Source organism: Rhinolophus ferrumequinum, chromosome 21, assembly GCF_004115265.2.
Source record: "Rhinolophus ferrumequinum isolate MPI-CBG mRhiFer1 chromosome 21, mRhiFer1_v1.p, whole genome shotgun sequence".
In the NCBI taxonomy this organism is placed as follows: domain Eukaryota; kingdom Metazoa; phylum Chordata; class Mammalia; order Chiroptera; family Rhinolophidae; genus Rhinolophus; species Rhinolophus ferrumequinum.
The window spans coordinates 3,691,499-3,714,792 of record NC_046304.1 but is presented as its reverse complement, the minus strand read 5'-3'; the positions used below and the strand labels follow the sequence as shown (position 1 = coordinate 3,714,792).

The window sequence follows — 23,294 nt, the reverse complement described above, 5'->3', positions numbered from 1 at the left end:
AAGAAGCATGTCCCTGGGCCAGAAGGAACGAGCCCTTTATCTAAGGGCAATGCCCACGGGGTCGCATCCTGCTTTGCCTGCTGCTTGAGGGACCTGTGCACCTCTGCAGGTGTGGCTGCTGTCTGCCACAGCGTGCGCCTCCCTGCACTAATAAACACGACGATTTAAGGAGCATCCTAGACATGGCGTCTAGTCTTTCAACCCAGGTGCTACCTGGCTAGAGCTTTTGTACATATGTAAGTGCAGACTTTTCTCGTCCCCTTAGGCCAGAGGATGGCAGTGACCGGCACTGGATGGACTATTCCTAGCTGTGCAGTGGCAGCAGTGGCAGAGAAAGCCTAGAAAAGGGTATTAAGATTCGGCACAGAAACACAAAAGCATCACAGAAGGCCATGCGTGGTGACTGAGCGAGAAGCCAAGCACCGTGCAGGAGCCCTCAGACTCGCAGGGTATGGCTCCGCTGTGACCCACCTGCTGAGGCCCTGCATGTCCCCCAGCTCCTTCTGCAGCCTGGCGTTCTTCTCCTCCTCCTCCAGCAGCCTCCTCTTCACGGTGCGCAGCTCCTGCTGGGCCTCACATTTGATGTCGTTGGCTACCACCACTGCGGTTTGCAGGTCCGCCTGGAACCGCCTCCACTCCTCAGTCTCCTCCTGTAAATGCCAGAGTCCACACCCTAGTCAGACGCCATGGAGGCTGGCACTGGGGCAGGGGCTGCAGGGTCCCCAGCGCCCATTACCAGGAAAGACTGGCTGGGCAGTACTTAGTGAAGCACCATAAAAGGCACAGGTGAGCATGACACCTTCGTGTCATGACAGTTCTCTATCCTGAAACTGAATGGTTGCTTTAATTTTACTTCTTGCCACTACTAACTGGTGGTTCCAGGGCCCGGGCCATGGGAATGTACTATGAGAAAACAGTCGAGAGAGAGTAAGCAGGGTATTTTTCAAAGGTCTCCAAACCTAAGAGGGGGACACATCCAGTAAAAGGATGCCCATCCCCCATCCCCTGCTGTAACCGCATCTCACCTTTATCTGCTTAGTCAGAGTCTTCAGCTGCCTCTCCAGGTCTGATTTCTGTTCCTCCAGCTTTATCACACTGCCTAAAAACAAACAAGTCAGATAGGAATCAGAAGAGGTGCTAGACTGTTGGGAGAAGGTAGGCTAGGCAGCATAGGAGCAGCTCCAGATTTGGCAATAGGTTTTCAAAACCATCCATCCTACTATAAATTCCATTCTTAGCCCTGAAAACTGGATGCCAGAAGCAGGCGGTTCTCCCACGTCAGACAATGGGATGAGTTGGAAACAAGTGGTGTTTCGTTAGGTTAGATGACAGGCTGCAGAACTATGAGGCACCATGGGAAGAGACCTCAACAGCCACTCACACCATTACACGTACTCTCGGCCTCCCCAATATTGGCACACATCATCCTGAATGTCCTTTCATCGCTGTGAGGTAGGGGGCCTCTGTGTAACAGAGGACATGACTAGTTATTACTATTGTGACTTCTAGGCCCATTTCTAGAGTTACAGTTCTTACAGTTAAACCTCAGAATCACCTGCGAAGATTTTCAAAAGCACAGATGTTCAGGCCCCAGACACTGATCCATGAAATCAGAACCTCCAAGGGCAGACGGGACATGATGTGTGCACTTTAACAGCTCATGGGTGACCTGACTATCTCTCCCTAATTAAGACCAACTTCAGGCCCTCCTCCTCTGTCTCCTGTTCTCTCCAGGTTGCTATCAGTCATTTCTATTTAAACCTGATCAGATCCATTACCTAGTTAAAATTCTTCAATGCTTCCTCACGATCCATTTCAGAGCAATAGCTGTCTATTAAGGATATGGATCAGAATTGTCAGAGAAGCTTTGCAAAAAACCCACAGGGTCAGGTCCTACCCCAGAAGTTCTAATTCAGCACGTGGGGCCTGAGAATTTGTGTTTGGGGTCACTACTGCAGAATGAGAAAATGCTCCTTAACTTTTTATCTTTTTGTCCATTTCTTTCAAGGATCTTATAGGGAGGAGTGATTGTCTCAGGCTAGATTTGTGTGTCCCAGGCCTCCTAGTTGAAGACATCTTAATAACACCTTATTATCCCTGACAGAAGTTGAAAAGCTTCCTAAGGGGCAGCCGATGGCTCAGCTGGTTACAGCGTGAGCTCTGAACAACAGGGTTGCCGGTTCAATTCCCGCATGGGATCGTGAGCTGCACCCTCCACAACTAGACTGAAGGACAACGATTTGGAGCTGATGGGCCCTGGAGAAGCACACTATTCCCTAATATCCCTCAATAAAATTAAAAAAAAAAAGCTTCTTAAAAGATGCATGGTCTGTGTTATTTTTCAATTTTTGACATGTTATTATACAACGATAGGGAGTAGGTCTGACATCTGCCCTGGACTTTAATTGTACGCTTCTTTCTTGATGTGTCTGTGCTGACTTTTAAGGGTTTGGGGACAACCAAATTCTCAATAGCAACATACCACTAAGAGAAAAACAAAACAAAACTGGACTTCTCTTCTTTGCTTTATACTTTGCAAGTATGGTGCTGTGCTTGTAAACACACACTGACAATGGCAGCTAGTTTTTTGTTGTATTCTCAAGAGTGACTGCCGAGAACAGTCTGAATGACACTGACATTGAATGCCCATCTGCTACAGCTCTACCACCTATCACGTCTAACGAAGAATGGAGTCCCAGTACTACAATTAATCAAGGTGAAGAATATAGTCAACTCTCATTATTTGTGTTAGTGACATAAACTTGCCATGACACTGAATTAGCGAACACTAAACTACTGTTCTTACGGGAAATACTGTGTTAGGTCCTGTGAACCTCTGGTCACAACATCTTTGTCAAACAAAACCCTATATACGTTAATATAGGTTCGTTTGCCAATGTCCTTGTAAAAAAACACCCATCCCATCAGTGCTGGAAACCTGCTGGCCCACATAACCCTTTTCCAACATAACAGTCAACAGGTATGTTAAAAATTCTTCCATAGCCTCCTGATCTACAGAACCTGCCTCACGAGTTTCAAGTTTTTAACTTTTTTACTAGCATGTGGCCTTTTAAACCATGCGAGCCAGCTAGCACTAGCTGAGAAGGGTTTAACACTTTCCCGGCCCTGGGAAATGTGACCGTAAATTTCTTTGGGTTTTGGCTTCACAACAATGCTGCTCAGCACGTTTTTTATGTTCTTTTTTTTTTTTTAATTTTTCTTTTTATTGGCTGTCATCACATGAAGCCACAAATTTAGCTGCTTTACCATTTTTTCCACAGTTTCATCACACATCACAGATGTTACTTTAGCACTTTCTGGAGCTGTCTCATATATAGATTGGTGAACTTCCTCTTCCTTTATCTGGAAGTTTTAGTTGACACTGAACGATTCAATGAACACTGTTGATTCATTAACTTTGAACTCATGGCCACCAGCACTATAACTCGTGCTTCAACAAAGCTTATCCAACACACATATTTTCTCCACAAGGCACATCACAGTTTTTTGCACTTAGGAACACTAAGAAGCATTCTGAGACTACACTTGGGGGTCACTTCAAATGTTTCAAACAGTCAAATCACCAACAAAAAGCACAAAATGCAAACAGAAAACATGGTACCAAATAAACCATGAAAAGGACACTGGTTTACAGTATCGGAGCTGAAACAGAAGGTGGAGTATCACAGTGTTCGACCTGAACTGGGAATGCACTTTGGGAGACTCACATTTTCACCACTCTGCACAAGTCTGCAAATGACTGAAAGTGTGGAGTGTACTGATTTTGAGGTTATAAACACATTTTAGCAAACAGGGGAATTTGCAAATATGGATTCCATGAATAATCAGGATGAACTGGGCATGTTGAGAAACTTCTCAGGCAACTGACTATGCTATTTCTAGCAATGGTTAGTGTCAGTAAAAGCTCTGTGTATTAATCCTTTTGTTACAAAAGCAAAACACATTAGATGTGGTCATTTCAAAAGGCCTATTTGAATAAAGCAGGCAATGTTTAACTAATCTCTTTGTAGATGCCTTTCCCTATTCAAAGAAAACAATGAGTTCATAAATAAGCCACATATTGGTGCCTCTTCACTAACAAAGTGGTCAACTTTAAAAGTTATTTGATATCCTACCGTCAATGGGACACAAGCTGGAATTCACGTTCAGCACCTTTTCTTCTACACCACCCAGTTTTCAACTTAGTTTAAAAGATTACTCTGTCTTTCTTAATTGCCAGTGGTTATAGAATACTCAAAAGAAAGACTTTTCATAAACATTCTTACATACCCTCCCAGTCACTGGTTTCTTTTGTATTCTACTCACTCACTATATTTTTTAATTAAATTTATTTATTTAAGTGTGTTTTTCCAGGGCCCATCAGCTCCAAGTCAAGTAGTTGTTCCAATCTAGTTGTGGAGGGCGCAGCTCACAGTGGCCCATGTGGGGATCGAACCAGCAACCTTGTTGTTAAGAGCACTGCGCTCTAACCAACTGAGCCATCCGGCTGCTCTTCACACCACATTTTACTAGGGATGAATTTCACTTACTTTCTAGCTCATTGATGAGTTGATTATTATGTAACTTGACAGCTCGATGCTGTTCCACTTGATCTTCCAATTCAAATATGGTTTCCTTCATGTCTTTAATCTCCGCGTCACTCTCTGATGCTTTCTCTTGCAGTTTTAGGCTGGTTCTGCTCAGCTGTTCTGCTTGATGCTCACATACCTCCTTCAAGTAAGAATAATCCTTTTCCGCCTAGAATAAAAGGGAGGTTCCCTGGTCAGTTTAACAGGAAGAAGTTCGCCACACATCAGCATCAGGCTCATGGACGCAGCAGCAAAGGAAGCTCCTGGAACATGCCACACCTGGCATCATTTCTATATTCTTAGCCTCAGAAATAGCCAAGGCTATAAATATTCAGAGAAATGTGATGTGTAAATAGACAAATGGGTGGATTCTGTGCCCCTTCCTACCACTTTACTCCTAGCACTTTGGGAGGCGGGGTCCTGCACCAGGAGAGCTGGCTGGCTGTGCCTGCCTCACCTCACATCTGTTATGGAGCAGCGCCCTCTGTCGGTCAACTAAGAACAACGCCCCTTACAAACCCCAAATCTCTAACCATAAAATGCTGTGGTTACAGTGTTTCTTTAGAGGAATACAACATTAATGTGATAGAGAACATCAGTTGAAGGCATAGAACATAGAAAAGGCATGCCCTGGAAACAAAAGTGGCACAGTACAAAAACTCATTGTAAAAAAAACAGCAACAAAAAAACTCCTTGCACATTTTCAATTTTTAATCACTAAACATTTAAAACAGAGAAGAGCACCAAAAAACTGAGGAGATAACCATGCATCCATAGACTTAACAATGGTTAAATTTTGCACATTTGCTTAATTTTGTTTACTTTAACTAGGTTTGAAAAAGTCTCAACTTCCTTCCCACTCTAGAGAGTAGTATGTATTATCCTAAAATTGGTGTGTGGTCATTCCTTGAATGGTTTTTACACATATAATTTTTACACAAATGATATTATACTATATTATGCTTTTGCCATGTACTGTATTATACTGCATTGTACTATATGCTAACATGCTTTTGTAACTTGTTTTTAAGATGTATCCATATTGATACACATCGCTCTAGGTCATTATTTTAAATGGTGCATAGCATTCTATTGTCTGAATATACTAATGATTTTATTATTATGAACTATGTCCCTTTTCTATAGTCCTTTCATTAATGTTACTAAATAGTAGTATATTTAGTAGGTAACGTAAGTTTGATATATAATAGATTTCTTCCTGGATTTGGAGCGGTTTCCATATATAATAGAAGTTTTTTCCAATTGCATTTCATGTGCAAAACCGTCTGTCTGTATGCTCTACGGGGACAGGGACTCCGTGTGCTCTCCTCCCCTTGGACCCCAGGTGCCTACACAGTGTCAGAGTATCTGATGAGGATCTGATGAGTGAACTAAGAGTGGAAGGCAGTGTTGCACTGTTTGGTTGGCAGCATTTGCACTGAAGGATGGAAGGGAAGGAGGGAGGGAATAAGGAGAGAGGGAGGGAATAAAGAGAGAGAGAGGGTCAGTGTGGGGAAGAACCAGAGTACCCTGCCTACGTTAAGGGAGAGCGTTGTTCTGTGAAACTACTGTTTCAGTAAAAAGCTGTGTGGCTCTGTGTTACAAATTAAATATTGTCACTGTAGGTTATGGTCCTAAGTTTGAAAGCTGCATCACAGTGCACCAAAATGGCTAAGGGTGTGAACCTGGGGCCGGACTTCCAGTTTAAAATCCCAATTCTACCAAACCAAGCCCTGTATTCTTTAATCGCTCTGCCTGGGTTTCCTCATCTGAACAATTAAACGAAATAATGCACTTAAAGAACCTACCGCAGTGCCTCGCACATGATAAGCACGCAGTAAGTTATTGTTTCTCTCATAAATGCCTTATGTCTTAGTGTATACAATATTAGATAATAATATAATACAGGTCCAAGGAAATTACAACACGTTACAGACCCAAAGTTTTATATCTGATAGCTGCTGTAATAAACAGAAGACGGCTTTTAAGGAGAAAAGGGACATTGCATTTTAGATACTAGAAGGCTTGACGGCAGTTGAAAAGCAGCCTTTGAGGCTTGCGTCCTGAGTCAGACCCTGCCTTTACGCAGGGCTGGCCAGCTTGTGTCACGGACCTTCAGACTCAGGGCTACTCACCTGGAGCCTAGAAACACGCACATTACTTGGTTGGGACTGCTGTGGGGTGTATGTAAACCCTGAGGGTGTAACCAGGTAACCGAAAGGTTGAGAGCCCTGAGGAGGGTCTCTGCATGCAGCTGGGGCTGCGGCGGGCCTCTCAGAGGCTCCTACCTCCCTTTACACCCTATGTGTTGGCTCCTGGTGATCACAGAACCAAATGGTCAGCACAAGGGTGGGCAGGGCCACCGCGACGTGCTGTTGACTGCTGGGGTCGGAAAACCTATGAGGTAAACCTATGAATTTCAAATTACAGACATCATTTTTCCATTTGGTCTCAAGCTTAGCAATGTATTCCAGAAAAATATTTTATTAAAAATAAAAAAAAAAAAAGCAAACCCTTAAGAAGCTTCACAACTTCTTCCCATAGGAGCTTGCTAGGTAATAACAGGCAGGTATTTTTATAATATATTCATTTTACAAATTAACATGGAGAGAGGGAGAAATTAAATCAATTTAAAAAGATCAATCCAATTTACCAAGTAGGTGAGCAGATGAGACCAATTTCATGTGCTCTGATGACTGTTACCATGTTTTCCTGAAAATAAGACCTAGCCGGACCATCAGCTCTAATGCGTCTTTTGGAGCAAAAATTAATATAAGACTCGATATTATATTATATTACACTATATATATTATATTATTTTTTATATTATATTGTATTATATTATTTATTATACTTGGTCTTATATTAATTTTTGCTCCAAAAGATGCATTAGAGCTGATGGTCCGGCTAGGTCTTATTTTCGGGGAAACACGGTAAGAGTTCTAGGTTGCCGTCTATTTCACCAGCCTTTCTGCAGGCTAGTTCTTTTGAGTCTAGTTTCTCCAGTTCAAAAATCACACTATCAGACACCCAGGAATGTGATTTTCAATGTTTCCCTTTAAAAAAGGAAATCCCTTTCATGCATTCCAAGCACTTCTCATCTTCAAAAATCAACTTTCTTTAGAAATGGGGTGTGCAGAATTGCATTACAAATAGGTTCAAACGAATTTCCTGAGAGAACTAGTCCTCCTTGGAGATGGGCCCAGCAGACCCTATCCTTGCCACTCTGACAGCCACCAAAGGCAGATGGCAGCAGAGATCACTCAGGACGCCCTGGTAGAGCTCAGCCTTGTCACGCACCTTCAAGGACAGGCAGAGCAGCTCTGAGGTACACTGGACTACAGTCTTAGAAAGTGTCACAACCTTTCCTCGGGCTTGTCAGACACAGAAATTGAGGAAAAGGCATTGTCACAGGTTTGGTTCCCAGGGAAATGGACTGAGCTGGGGATGTGCACATACGAAGTTTGTAGAAGAGCGCTCTGCAGGAGTGAAGGAAGTTAGTCGGGGCAGAAAAGAAGGGAACTGCAAGGCAGCCACAGCAAGGGGAGCTCCGCATCTGGGATGCCCTTCAGAGCTGCTCCAAACTGAAGTGAGGGCCTGGGCCTCCCCCCACCCAATGGACTGCCCTGGTGCAGCTGTCCTGGGGAAGGGGCAGCCCTGCTGGCAGAGGGCAAGCCTGGAGAGGGTCTTCAGCTGGGCAGCCAGCAGCCATCACTGCCCCACAGCTGGGGGAAGGAGTGTTCCAGTCTGGGGGTCTGGGGGTGCGGTCGCACCCACTGCAGAAATAATAGAGCATTCCTGTGTTGGCCACAGAGGTACCACAGACATCTAGGTTCTCTTCTAGGGGAAGTGAACAAACCGCCATGCTGGTCTGACCACTAAATGATCTACAAGGGCAGAGGCTGGTAGAAAAGAAGTTAAGAATCCCACCTACCCATCCTCAACAACATGTCTTCCTCTGATGGGCTTGAGACTCTGCAAACCTCAGCAAATATAAAATGCATAGTAGGAGAACATGCTGGGATACCTAGTTTTACTGCTTCTAAAGATACTAAGGGGCAGAAGGAGACCTCAGGCACAAGAGAGGTGGCTCCCGGGCCTGGGGGCACGTTTGGCCTCAGGACCTGTTTGTGGCTGCCCGGCAGGTTCTGAGAGGAGCCAAGTTTGCAGGCCTGGGCATCCTTTCTGGCTGACTGTTTACACGTCCAGTCTGACAAGGGTCCCTCCTCAAACCTGCTCCATCTTCTATGACTCCTCACTAGTAAGCAGCAAAACCACATATTCTGTCACACAAGCCAGAGATCTGAGTGAACTGAACCCCCTTTTTCCTGCACACATGCAGTATCAAGTCACCAAACCCCACTGAGCCTACACCTTCTAAATGTCTTTCCAGACCACGGCCTCCTGCCTAATCCCTCCCCCCTCCCCCGTTCAGTCCTTCCTTCTTGCTCACCTGGTTGGGGCCAAAGTAATCTTTCTAAACTGCAAATGTGATCCTGTAACTCCCATTTAAATTTCTTCAGACCAAAAGCACAAGTGACCAAGATAAACGAAAAAAAAAACACAGGTGAATTGGACTTCATCAAAATTAAAAACTTTTGTGCCTCAAAGGACACTATCAATACACTGAAAAGATAATCCAGAGAATGGGAGAAAATATTGGCAAATCATGTATCTGATAAGAATATATAAAGAATTCCTACAACTCAACAATACGAACACAATACAATTTAAAAAAATAGGCAAAGGATCTAAATAGGTATTTCTCCAAAGACATACATATGGCCAACAAGCACATGAAAAGTGCATGATGTCGTTAGTCACTGGAGAAACACAAATCAAAACCACAATGAGATACCATGTCAACACCTACTAGGATGGCGACAATATGTTTTTAAATGGAAAATAACAATGTTGGCAAGGATGGGGAAACATTGTGGGACCCGCATACATTGTTGGTGGGAATGTAAAATGGTGTGGGAACCAGCCGGGCAGTTCTTCAGAGAGTTAAATATAGAATTACTATATGACCCAGCAATTCCACTCCTGGGCATATAAACAAGAGACATGAAAACACATATTCACACAAAAATCTGCACACAAATGTTCATGGCAACATTATTCATAATAACCAAAAAGTAGAAACAACCCAACTGTCCATCAACTGATGAATGGATAAACAAAATGTGGTGTATTCACACAATGGAATATTAGTCAGCTATAAGTAGGAATGAATTACTGATTCATGCTACCACGTGAATGAACCTCAAAAACATTATGCTAAGTGAAAGAATCCAGACGCTAAAGGCCCACGTATTATATGATCCCACTTGACGAAATGTCTAGAATAGGCAAATCCATAGGGACAAAAAGTAGATTAGTGGTTGCCAGGGGCTGGGAGGGAGGGGTATTGGGGAGTGATATGGTTGCTTTATGGGGTGATAAAAATGTTCTATAATTGATTGTGGTGATGGCTGCACAACTCTGAACATATGAAAGATCACTACTTGTACACTTTATGTAAATTATATCTCAATAAAGCTGTAATAAAAAAAAAGTCTTCAGTGACTCCACTTGAGGATAAAATGCATTCTGCATGAGTGGGTGGTCCCCTCCTGACACTTCAGGGAAGCACCCTGTGTACTCCAGCAGTTACACACTATTTGCTATTTGCATGGCTTCCTTGATCAGGCCAAGCTTTCTGGCCTGAGAACTCGTTGTTCTCTTCCTGCAACATTCCCACTGCCCCCACCCCAGACCAACTCACCTGGTTAACTCCCATTCCCCTCAAGATTCAGGTTATAAATCAAACAAAAGGAGAAGTCTTGATTACCCAGGTTTTCACTGTGAATTTCTCTACTGTGTTATAATCAAATAAAATTCTCGTAGTGCATCAAGACTTGGAAGGGTGCTTTCTTCAAACCAAAAGGTTTTGGCCTTAAGACAACAGTGTATTAGAGGCCTTAGGTCTGCTTTAAATGTCTTCCTAGTTCTTCTTTATTTTCATGTAACCAGGAAACAGTGTTAAGAGTTCTGGGGTCAGACCCAACTTTGAATCCCGGCCTTCATCAATTAATGAATTAGCCTAATAATTTAATCATTCTCTGCTTCAGTTTCCTCAACTGAAAAAAATTAGATGACAGTATCGACACCATAAAATTATGATGATTAAATGAGATTAAATGATCTAAAGGCTCTAAGAGTACCCAGCACATATAAAGCACTAAAACATTAGTTCCTATTATTAAAATATGATAAACTGAACTTTTTAACATATTGATATAATTATAACAGCCTCTCTCCTAATTCTGTTGCAAGTTTCTCTGACATTCATTCATTCATTAAACAGGTACTTACTGGATACCTAAGATATGAAAGAAGTCACAATGTTAAAATTATATATAGTATAAAAGTGAATAAACTTGGACTGATTGCTTGAGTAACTTGACCATGAGTAAGAATGTGTTATTTTTGTTGTGTTTGTTTCCACATCTAACTTGGCTACTCTAAAACGCCTTCTGCTTAATTCTTGGCCCTGTTCTGAATAGATACTGGTGATGAAGAGCCACGTTTCATTCATGCTGGCCTAAATTCAAAGTTTTTGTCCCCATTATCTCTATGCCAAGGGGGAGGAAAATATGCTAGTTTAGTTTACACTTTTGTTACAGAAAAAGAAAAATGGTTATGGAAAACTCAAAGAAGGTAAAAATCTGTATTTCACTCTGGGAACTCTCTAGGAGACCTTTCATGCTCACTAAGGTGCTTCCCAAGCACCCAGGAGAGACAAATGCTGGAGAGACACCAGGCTCAGAGACAAGTCTTAAGGTCAAGTTAAAGAAAGAGAAAGGTACTCAGCTTCACGAAAGGTATTATCACGTCTAAAGAGAAAAATAGGTCCCTCAGGAGGGAAGGGGGTGGTCAGCCAGGGAAACCCAGAAAGGGAGAGGTGACACTGGGTCCACAGGAGACGCCATGCCCTGCTCTTGTGAATTACAGGGGAGCTCAGGGAACGCGGCACAGATTCTGTGGTTCTGGCCCCACTCGCAAGACCACCCTGACTCAAATATCAGATCTCCCTTCATCAAACCCTCAGGTTGAGCTCCCACCTCTCTTCACCTGGTTTCAAGAGCAGAGCCCTGCGGAAGTGGGGGTGGGGGAGATCCAATAGTCGTGCCAACACATGAGTGTCATATCTGACCTAACAAAGGATGAATGGGCACTCTGGCTTTACAGTTGATTCTTCCTAAGCTTCAGCTCCTGTGCACAGCAGGCTTCAGGCTTTGCACAAGGTTGGGGCCTATGGCATGTTTCCTGAGGCCACGGCCCACGCTGAAGGTTCCCCGAAGAGCCTGCAAGGCCTTTCCCCAGCTGCCTCCCTGGGCCTCCTCCTCCTGACTTCCACGGCCGCACAGGAAGACAGGCTCTGTTCACACAGGTTCCTTACATGCATTCTTCCCAGCATGAAGTCATTGGGTTCTGTTTCACCAAGAGGGCTGATGTATCGTCATCAGCCAAAGATACTAGAGAGAGTAGGGGAAACTTTCTGAACTGAAAATCACTGACATTTCCATGTTTGCACTGAAACAACTCTCCCAACAGTACCCAGTCCATGATTCGTGGGGAAGTGATCCCTAAGTTCCCCTCAACTCTACCAAAGAGATTCACCAACACTTCTGAGCTCCTCTGAGGTGCTGGGCTTGGGCAAGGGGCTTTCACACAAGTAATCCGAGCTGATCCAGACCTGACAGCCTGCTGAGTCCATGAGACAATGGTCCCACAGAACTGAAGGCCTCTGTGAAGAAGTGACACCATAGTTGAGACCTAAACTTTAAGACAGAACCAGGCAGGTGAAGAATAGGGACTGGATCAGGGAAGCAAAGAGAGGCAAGAGCACTTCTGACAACGACAGCCCTCACCTCCTTCACCTGGTGTTAGGACAAGAACTTGGCCTGGCTGGGCCTGGGCAGGGAGGATGGTGGTGGGACTGAGGCCGGAGGTGTAAGCAGGTGACCCCAGGGCTTCATGCAGGGTGGAGAGTTTGGTGCAAAGGGAAACTGCTGAAGGCATTACACACTCGGGAGATTCCTGTGAGTGCTTCGTGGAGAACGAACAGGAGTGGGGAAGAGTGAACGTGTGGAGGGAGTCCTGTTGGAGGCTGTGACAACGGTGCCCTTCTCTACCCCAAAGCCCTTCTCCCTTTTCTTCTCACAAGAATCCCAATTTTGTTCAAGAGTGAGGATGTGATCTTGCGATTTCAAGAAGGGAGGGGCGGGGAAGGGTGTGCGACCCAGTTCTGACCACATATAAAGGGAAAGCTGCTGAGGTGGCTCCTGGGGAGACATGTTCTCCTGATAGGACTGGGACGCCTGAGGACCTGCCAAGCCTCCTGCCTGCCGGGACAGTAGGGATGAGATGCTACAGATGCTGCGTTCTCTGCACCCTCCGCAGGAAGGCGGGGGAATCATGGAGCTGCCAACTCAGAGCCTGGATATTATGCAACCCCTGGACCACAGCTACCAACTGCCTACGTCCTGACGTCTGACAACATAAATACAGTGAATGTGTGCTGACTTAGGCCACTGACACCAGTGGTCCCTGTTCCTTACAGTCCAAAGCATCATCTGGGCATTCTGGTGGACCACCTGCTATGTAGGCCAGGTTCCAGGATCTCCTCAGCCCTTCAGAGAGTCTTGTTCTGAAGTCGTGGCCACAGGACCGTCTCCTTGCCACATCTTTCAAATTCTGGTTTTGCCCTTTGTGGCGAGTGGTTACCCTAGTTTGGCCTGGTGACCAACATGACTCACACAGTGATCTTTTCACCTCTAGTTTTCCCTGACCTCTCAAAGCAAGTGTTTCTTTATAACCTCCTTACTCCTCTGGAAAAGACCTGAGTTACTGCAGAAAGAACTAAATTTCTAAGGATATATCACTGATAAGCTTTCAACTTCAGGGGGAAGAAATCAGTAGCTTCTTTTAAAACTTCTAAGTGTCAAGTCTGGGTAAAAATTCTTTAACTTGAAACCAAGATTCCAAACAACTGAAAACTTGAAAGTCAAAAAAGTGTGAACCTGAGTTGCACTGTAACCTGGAAAAACAATAATCCCATGTGACTACATGCTGCTTGCTGGTTAGGGCGTGCCCGTGTGGCTTACAGGAGGTCGGGACTTCAGGATTCTGTGGGATTAGGCCCTTCCTTAAGGTCGTACAGAGATATGTTATAGAATCACACATTAAGCTGCCAGCAAAATGTACATGGTGGGTATCAGAGAAGCTGAAAGAATGGAGAGATATCAGCAAATAATAACAGAAGACAAAGCGATGAGGGAAAAAGAGCCTATAAAACAGTCACACAATTACTGTAATCATCCTACCAACTTTCCATTTATTGTATGAGAACAAAAAAAAAAAAATAAACTTTAAGGATTTTCAGAGACTTCTAACAGTGTCTGAGTCACTCAAGTAACTTATCTAAACTGGAAATGTATATAGATTTACTAAATCTCTTACACCATGGGATGGTTTGACATTGCCTTTCCTCTTTGTAAATAGGGTATTTTGTTCTTTGCTCCTAATATTCACCTTCTGCCATAAATGAGAGTGGATGAATGTAGAGCTCAAGGGTAAAAGTTGTCTATCACCTGTGGTTTGCCTGGTAATTTACACGACAGTCACTTTGACATCTGCTTAAGGTTATGTCTGAAAGTTCTATGCAAGAATGGCAAGTGAGGCAACTGAGAACTGAAGAATCAAAGTTTACCCCAGGAACGCAAAGGTGATTTAACAATAGATGACATTAGAAAATCTGTTATTATAATTCACCTCATCAACAAATTAAAGGAGAAAAACATCATTATTACATAAAAACTGTAAGATCATAGTAGATGTCCAAAATATACAGTATAGATCTTACAGATGTATAACATCTATAGTAGATGTAAAAAAATTCAATCTCCATCTTTTTTTTTTGAAAATAATAAGCAAACAGGGCGACTGGTTGGCTCAGTTGGTTAGAGCTTAGTGCTCGTAACACCAAGACGGCGGTTCAATTCCCACATGGGCCAGTGAGCTGCGTGCTCCACAACGAGATTGAAAACAATGACTTGACTTCGAGCTGAGCTGCCGGTGGGCGGCTGGTTGGCTCAGTTGGTTAGAGCCCAGTGCTTATAACACCAGGGTTGCCAGTTCGATCCCCACATGGGCCAGTGAGCTGCGTGCTCCACAACGAGACTGAAAACAAGGACTTGACTTGGAGCTGACGGGTCCTGGAAAAACACACTGTTCCCCAATAAAAATTAAAAAATAAAATAAATAAGCAAACAAAACACTTCTTAGCACAATACTTGCATAACTCAATAAAAGGTATACAGCAAATGCCCACAACAGTCCTTAATGATGAAATTGTTCAAAGCACTCCCTTAAAAGAAGGAACTCCCTTGAAAAAAGGATCCCTCCACCATCACACTTCTATTCAACACTGATAATCACATTTCTAGTCAACACTGATAATGGAAAGGTGCCTGCCTGAGGCCACAAAATTAACCATTAGCCACATCAGAAGGACCCAGGCTTTCCACCTCCCGGTCCAGCACTTTATATCCTTCATTAAGTTTTGTGCTACATCCTTTGGGCATGAGTCCCTTCTGCCTTATTTGAATTCATGGTTGCTGGTGGATTAGTTGACCTTCGGCAGTGGGACTACAATATGCTGTTAGTCTGCCTAAGAGGTCTCGGTTTTTCTACAGTAATAGAAAAGCGCAGAAAGAATAGAAGATACAACATCACTGCAATTACAGATCAACGTCCCTGTACACCTAAGACAGCACAAAAGCACAGGACCTTGATACCTATAAAATAAATTCTATGTGACACCATGCCTCACACCTTTTACTTACGACTTACCTCAAAATACTAGCTAAACCTTTTCCGTCCTAATGTCATGTATTTGATCATTTTAATCAGCAAGCAATGCATACAGATATGAATGAAATACACGTACATGAATAATATAATTAACAGCTTGATTTAAAACACGTTGTACCTAAATGTCATATGATTTCTCTTATATGTGAAATCTAAAGAATAAAATAAATGCACAAAACAAAAACAAACTCATAGATACAGAGAACATTTTGATGGCTGCCAGATAGGAGAGGGGTTAGGTGTGGGAGAAAAAGGGGAAGGGATTAAGAAGTACAAATTGGTTGTTACAAAGTAGTTATGGGTATGTAGGGTACAGCATAAGGAATACAGTCAATAATATTGTAGTAACTATGTATGGTGTCATATTGCTAGATTTGTTGGGATGATGGATGGGAGAGGTTGTGGGCAGGGTGAAAAAAGACGAAGGGATTAAGAAGTACAAGTTGGTAGTTATAAGATAGTCATGGGGGTATGAAGTAAAGCATATAGAATATAGTCAATAATATTGTTATTATTATTGTTATAACAACAATATTGTTATTATAGTCAATATAATATTGTTATTGTAATAACTATGTATGGTGCCAAGTGGGTACTAGACTAGTCAGGGGATCACTTCATAAGTTATATAAATGTCTAATCACTATGTTGTACACCTTTTAAAAAAAGGAAAAAATGTATGTTGAACCTTGTACTCTACAGAGAATGTAAATGTTTTTCCTTTTTCTCCAAAGTAGACTTAGTTTATCCCAGAAAATTCTAGATTTTATTATCTTCCTTTAGCCAAAGCTGTAATAATAAAGGACAGAGTCATACCTTTAAATGCTTTCATTATTAACCAAATAAGGACAAACTTAAACAAAGAATTTTACTCAAGAAACTAAGAAAAAAACAAAGGAATGTACAAAAAGCAGCATAAAAGAATTGATTAATTAGAAACAAATTATTCAGAAATAGATAAACAGTAGAATTGATAAGCTAATCCAACTGGGTTTTATCTTCATAAAACGTGGAGTGACATACTCCACTCTTTTAAACAGAAAGATTAAACATTGTAAGTATACTGATACCAGTTTGTATGCATGCCCAAAAGTGCATAACCTGGGAAAACGTTTGAAAAGACATATAGCAGAATGTTAGTAGTGTTTTTCTCCAAGCAGGGAGATTAAAGGTAGTGTTTATTTTCTTCTTTATACTTTTCTGTATGCTCTAAACCTTCTGTAATGAGTATTAATTTTATGATCAGAAAAATAAGCTATTGTTTTAAGGTGACACATTTTTCATTGACACACATATTTAATGTGATACCAATCAAAATACCACAGAAACAGATGAGGGACTTGACAGAGGACTTCGAGAAGGTCACCAGGGAGATTAAACATTTTGCAATACAGTAATGGAGGGGGGACTTATTCCACAGATATTAGAACTTAACGTAAAGCTACAATTACCAACCTACAGTTCAAATGGACCCCCGACTAGTACCTTCAATGGAATTGCTTCCACAGTTTCAACAAAATGCTGTGAATTTAGGACACAGGCAATGATCAAAGTACCAACACTACCAACACTCAGATCATCAGACAACCCAATGCCAGAATCAGTTTGCAACTCACTAATCTAAAGGTAGACGAAGCAGTAGAGAAAAAAATCCCCTTGGTAGCTCATGGCTAATTTGTTTCTTAAAACAGTCATAACCCCTGAAATGTTTTCAACCCCTCTCACCAAGGAACCCCTAAATCACAGACCCAGAGCTTAGAGGAAATTCGAAACAAGAAGCCACCTGTTTACATCTTTCCAGCACTGCTCTGTGAGTGGGAAGAATATTATACAATTACCAGCCATCTTCGTTATATAACAAAGTTCCAGACTAATTAAAGGATTATTTTTTAAATTGAAAGAAGTGATTTATTTAATTTGATCTTGGGTTGCGGAAGATCTTTCAAAGTGAAAAAGGGGAGGGGGAAAAAAAAGGAAATGAAGACAAGATTTGAATGATCCAACAACTTGATGCCAACTGTTGCCAAGTGTTCATGATCTGCTGGTGGGAACAGACGGAACAGTATTTCTGTAGGGCAATCAACCTGGCTAAACTTATTGAAAGACTTTAAAATGGTCACACTCTGACACAACAAGTCAATGTTGAAATCTTTCCTAAGGAAATAATGACAGATTTGAAAAATGTATTTACAACATCAAAAGACTGGAAAAGAACATAAGTGTTCAACAATAGGTGACAGGTAAGGTACATATGACATATTGATATAATAAAATACTATCCGGTCTTCAAAGCCATGTTTCAAAGAATAATAATGAGAATATGCCCAGAAAATATTAAATTTTTAAAAGTTAACAATATGTACAGGGTGATTCTAAAAAAAATTTTTTTTCAAACTTGTGGGAAACATACACACACACACACATACCTGAGTATCTGGAAGAAAACACCAAAATAATGGTTATATCATTACTTGGTGGAGAAATTTGGGGTGATTTTAATTTTCTGTTATCAGTAGCCCAAAGCATGCTAACTGATAGACATGGATAACTCTCGTGCATTCTTCAAGACTCAGCTTATTGCCTCCTCTTTCAAGAAGTCCTCCTGCACTACTCCCCTTATCCCATGTGTTCTAAGTGTTCCTCTTTTCCACAGGAGTTTGGGTTGCCCTCTATGACATACATTCTTTATCCCTGCATCTTTATCCCCTCACTGATTCCATTCACTACATTCCCACCACAGTTTGAACAGTCTATAGTCAGAAATTGGGATGTTTCATTTTTGTATCCCCAATCTGCCTGGAATCTAACAGAGCTTCAAGCTGGAATGCTGGATTCGTGAATGAAATTGACTATGCAAAAGATTCTCTGTGTTCTGTTAATTTAAAGGTCAAGGAGGGAAATGTTGACAAGGATGAGCAAATACTAGTCAAGAGCTATCTCCTTACCTTGGCTAGTAGGCTGGAGACATGTTTAATTTCACCATGTGCCTTTAGTAATTCTTGTTTGAGCTCAGTGCAAGACAGTTCCAGCTGATCTTTCTCAGCTCGAGCTACTTTCAACATTTCTTGAATTTCACAGCCCTCCACCATCTGCCCCAGGGGACTGGTCTCTCCAGCTCTTTGCTTCTCGTTCTCCAACTGAGCCTTCAAAGACCCATTTTCAATCTTCAGCCCTTCCAGTGTAACTTTACACTCTTCCAGAGTTTTGGCCATCACACTGTTATTATGCTGTTCCAGTTCGAGAAACCCATTCAGTTTTTCATTTTCTTCCTTCAGGTGTTTAATAATTTCTAAAGATCCTTGGTTTTCTTCCTCCACCTTCCGTAAACTGCAGGTCAGCTGCTGCTGAATGTGGAGCAGTTGCTCTCTTTCAAAGCGGCCCTGTTCAAGGATCTCTGCACACTTCTGCTCCAGTTCTAGGCGTTTTCCTTCTTGGGTGTTGGACTCTTCATTCTTCACTCGCTCTTGTAAAAGATGTATCAGCTTCTCATTTTCTTGACTTAGCTGCTCTGCTCTCTCTCGATGCTGATGAAAGGAAGTTTCCAAAATCGTCTTCTCATCCACCAGCTTCTCATTTTCAGCTGTCAACTCCTGCACCATTTGTTGCTGGTCTGACAATTCTTGTAGAGTAGCCTGCAGTTCTTCGGCAGTGCTGTGGTGATTTTCTTCCATCTTTTGTATCTTCTCCGTCAGAGAAGCCAGGGACAGTTCACTCACATTGTTAGGGGAGCTCCCAGTGGTGGAACACTTTGAACTCTTAAAAGGGTTGCTTGTTGAAGACAGGGGCCGAGAAGGGGTGTCTGCTGTGATGTGCTCAAAATCGGAGGCATCCGGTGACAAAGAAGCTTTGGTAACATCACTACTCGAAGAACCCGACGTCCGTAATGCATTTCCATGAAGGCTGTTTTTATACTCATCGATTTCACCAGACAACTGATTTCCAGTTGGGCTTCCGAAGCTTGACTCTTGGGTTATAGATGTTGGGCAGCTGCTGTCACCAGTGTGACTTGCTCCACCGTCTGAATTTGGTGAATGCTCAAAATCAGTCAGTTTCTCCTTCAAGGTCCGGTTTTCTTCCTGCAGGTCAGCAAGCTCTTTCTGAAAATGCTTGTTCTTCTCCTCAAGAGCTCTTATCAACAGTTCTGAGTCACCTGGTGTGACTGAGGATCCATCTAACTTTGGGTCCAAAGCATCGGTTCTTTCAGTGTTCAGAGTCCTTTTCTCCTTGTATTTCTTAAGTTCACTTCGAAGCCTGTTAATTTCACTATCTTTTGCTTTGGCTTCTGCCAAAAGTTCCCGAACTTGGGACTCAAGCACGGCCTTTTCTCCACCTTCATTCTCTTGCTTGGGTCTTGTGGAAGTGGTTCTCAGATGCTTGGTGGGGGTGGGTGTGCTGGAAGAAGTTGGGCTGGACACCGATTTCCTTGGGTTGGAGGGACCACGTGGCACAGTTCTCTCTCTTGAGACAGTTACTGAAAGTTCTCGAGGAGCTGGAATGCCTGTCCGTTTGGTCGTTGTCACAGCCCCTAAAGACAGAAGCAGAAACCAATGAAACAAAGGAAGCACTTTTATAAATGAAACCCAAATGACTTCAAGGCATGGTGAACATGGTGACTTGTCGCCCTTCGTCCATTTCCTCCTTCTCTAGATAATTATCCAGTTTTGGTTTTTTTTTCCTTCTTCTGCCTCCGCCCCGCCTCCCACTCCAGTTCAAGCCGTTGTTTCTCAGTTTAGTTGTGTAGGACACAGCTCCCTGGCCCATGCTGGTATTATGAGCCTTGCGCTCCCCCAGCTGAGGCAGTGGTCGCCAGTCGGTCGGTGGACCACTCACAGCAGCTCCCGGCAGCTCTTGCTGCTGCTGGCCGCTCACGCTGGATGCCAGCCGCTCCTGGCAGCACACAGCAGCCCACAGCAGCACACAGCAGCTCACACCGACCTCCAGCTGCTCACGGCAGCCCAGCTCCAGGGAGAGCCATTGTTCATAATCTTAGCTATAGAGGGCGCAGCTCACTGGCCCATGTGGGAATCGAACCGGCGACCTCGGCATTAGGGGCACGGCTCTCCAATTCTGACTGGGGTTTCTGTACCTCCTTCCACAGCCCTGTATTTCTTGGGAGGCTGACTCAGCATAATCCTATCCTCAGCATGGGCACACCCCTTAACTAAGGTCAATGAAAGGTTTTCTGGGTGTGCTTCTAACAATACTGGACATGAATGAGAGCTCATGTAAGTCTGGAAATGACTGGCAAACATCTTGTCATCAAAAGAGGAAGGTGAAAAGCAGAGAACAGAGAAAGAAGGAAATCAAATTCTTAGTAGCATTGTAGATTTGCTAAATCAATCATCACTGAGGCTTGGCCTATTGCTGGCCTTCCATTACACAAGCCAATAGAAGTCACCTTGAATTGGGTTTTCTGTAATTTGCAATTTAATACCTCTGAACTGATAACCTTGGCAACTAAACAAACAGCCTTTTGGCAAAATACAAGTTCATTATGAATTTCTCAATAAACACTTAAAAAATTCGTCCTGAACATATTTTGACTGAACACACATTTGATTACGAAATCAGAAGACATAAATAATACTAAGGAGACACTGATCTGATTCAATAACCTATTGTTGCTTTTAACATAAGTGGAAACAGTGTACTCATTTGTATCTATAAAGAAACAAGAACGAATGGGATAAGGGCATATATTGTACATATCTATGGTACAGCTTTAAATGTTTAAGGGAATTATATAATACGGAAATTATAAGGAATTTAGAATACTTACAATGGGAAATGTAAGGAATTGTTTTTTATTTTCATCTATACTACTATAATTATTTTTAAATTTTCATCTATGCTGTATTTTTTTTTTTTAATTTTCAGTAATACTATTACTACTGATGATGTTAAAAAAAAATTCTAGGAGTGAAAACCCAGACATGGATCTCCTATATGCTCTAGAAATGAAACCCACCTCAGAGGTTAAAGTGTAAATGAAAAAACCTGGACCTGTTTTACAAACTCAAAGACCATTTGATTAACCAAGGCTGATTGCTATGACTTACACAAGTATGCACCCAGCTTGGAGGGCACCCAACTCCAGGCCTCTACAGTGTGGGAGGGGTTGGGGGGCAGGGGATGCAGCCACAGACTGGCAGCAGCCCCCACATGGCACCGTAGCCAAGACTGTTACTAAGACATGAACAAACTGCATATCCTAACATCCTGAAATCTGAGGTGATGATCTTAGGTGACTTAACATCTGCTGTCAAGTCTCTGACAGTTGAGTGCTTTTAAAACTTTGACATAATAAAGGCTAAACTGTCATATTAATATACAGAACGGTTTTTATATTAACTTTTCCGATTAAGTTACTGGAAAGCTAAGAGTACTACAGCACACGTGTAATGCTCTCGGGTGTCTAGAGGCCTCACTTGCATCACACTACATACACAGTGAAGAAAAAATGTATTTAATTATTCTTGTAAAATGAATATTGAAATCGCTAAGCAATGAAATGTTTTAGTAACAGCAGTTCTCTAGAGTGAAGTAATCTTGGCCAGGACCATAATAAAACTGCAAGATAACTAGAGTTTCACCATACTTATAGTCAGAACAGGCAAAGCTGAGAGTCCAGGACTGATTATCACGGGGGCATTGGCCATTCCTAATAATGCCACTAAAATTAAGGCTCCTTTTCAATTATTTGTTGGTTTTGAAGATGGAAAGATCTAAAAGAAGACAGTAGATCAACTCAGTCATCATTGCCAGCTACAGTTTAACTTCTTCCTTTTGCTGCCAAATCTTAGTTTGTTCTCCACTTAGGTGTTACTTAAGCCTCATCCAAACTACTAGGAATTTTTTTCACATCAAACTAAAGTACATTTATGAAATATATCCAGTTGTGGATTATGAGATACGCAATCCAGTTGTATTTTTGACTACATCTGTTCTTTTCTGTTCTTGCCACTTCATCATCACTTGAAGAGAGTCCCTAGTTTGTTTACAATTTTCTAAAAGGTTCTTCCCATTCTGTACACATCATTTCAGAAACTGCAATTAGCAGAGGTAAAATTTAGAAAGTTGTTAAAATTCATCATCAGGGGTGCTTGGCTGCTCGCTGCCCTATTTGTGCCCAAGTCTGCCACCCAGAAACACCTCATCATGGGCAATGGTGGGAAGAGTAAAGTGGTAAAAAGCACAGGTAACAATGTAATCACTAAGTGGACTTCCACCCTCAGTCTCCTTCAAGTACTGTTGGTTCAGCGGCCTCAATGCTGAACTGAATACCTCCTGGAACCCTGAAACTGGGCCTGCTGCTTAACAATACACCACAGCAAGGGTGACAGCAGGGGTGGGGGGAGGCTGGGGCCAATGGCACAGGGACTGGCTCAGCTGGCACCCTTACTTCTTTTGTCTCCTTCCCATCCTCATACCAGATCATCACCTATTCCTACTGAGGCTGGTTGTCTTAATTGCAAGAAGTGAAAATAAAAGCAAGCTCCACCTAATAATTTATTTCTAAAACACCATGCTTCATGTTACAATTTAAGAGTCCAAATGAAAAATTAATGTATACTGTGGCTGATCACAGGTGCATTAAACTACGTATTCATAGAGACACACACTAGGAAGGAACATTGAGAATAGATGAGTATTAAGCTGGTTGGATGGTGAGAAATTTTCCTGTTTCTTTTTTACAGTTACATTTATGCAATACATTAAAAAAAAAATAGGAGGGAAGAATCCTACCATAACAATATACAGCGAGATAAAGGGGTGGGAAAAAGA

At 42.4% G+C, this 23,294-nt stretch overlaps 1 protein-coding gene across 6 annotated transcripts in view; it reads right to left on the bottom strand.

Annotated features, from left to right (window-relative positions):
- The window catches only part of SPECC1 (sperm antigen with calponin homology and coiled-coil domains 1), a 245,841-nt gene that overhangs the window by 73,809 nt on the left and 148,738 nt on the right, over window positions 1-23,294 (bottom strand). For all 6 annotated transcript variants that reach the window (XR_004421300.1, XM_033090270.1, XM_033090269.1 and 3 more), the window contains 4 exons: window positions 18,455-20,034; window positions 4,551-4,758; window positions 1,026-1,099; window positions 472-650 (listed from right to left, as the gene is read on the bottom strand). Coding sequence is in view for 5 of the 6 variants with exons in the window: in XM_033090270.1 (XP_032946161.1) it covers window positions 472-650; window positions 1,026-1,099; window positions 4,551-4,758; window positions 18,455-20,034 (2,041 nt within the window). In the remaining variant the exon portion in view is untranslated. The remainder of the gene's footprint in view (window positions 1-471; window positions 651-1,025; window positions 1,100-4,550; window positions 4,759-18,454; window positions 20,035-23,294) is intronic.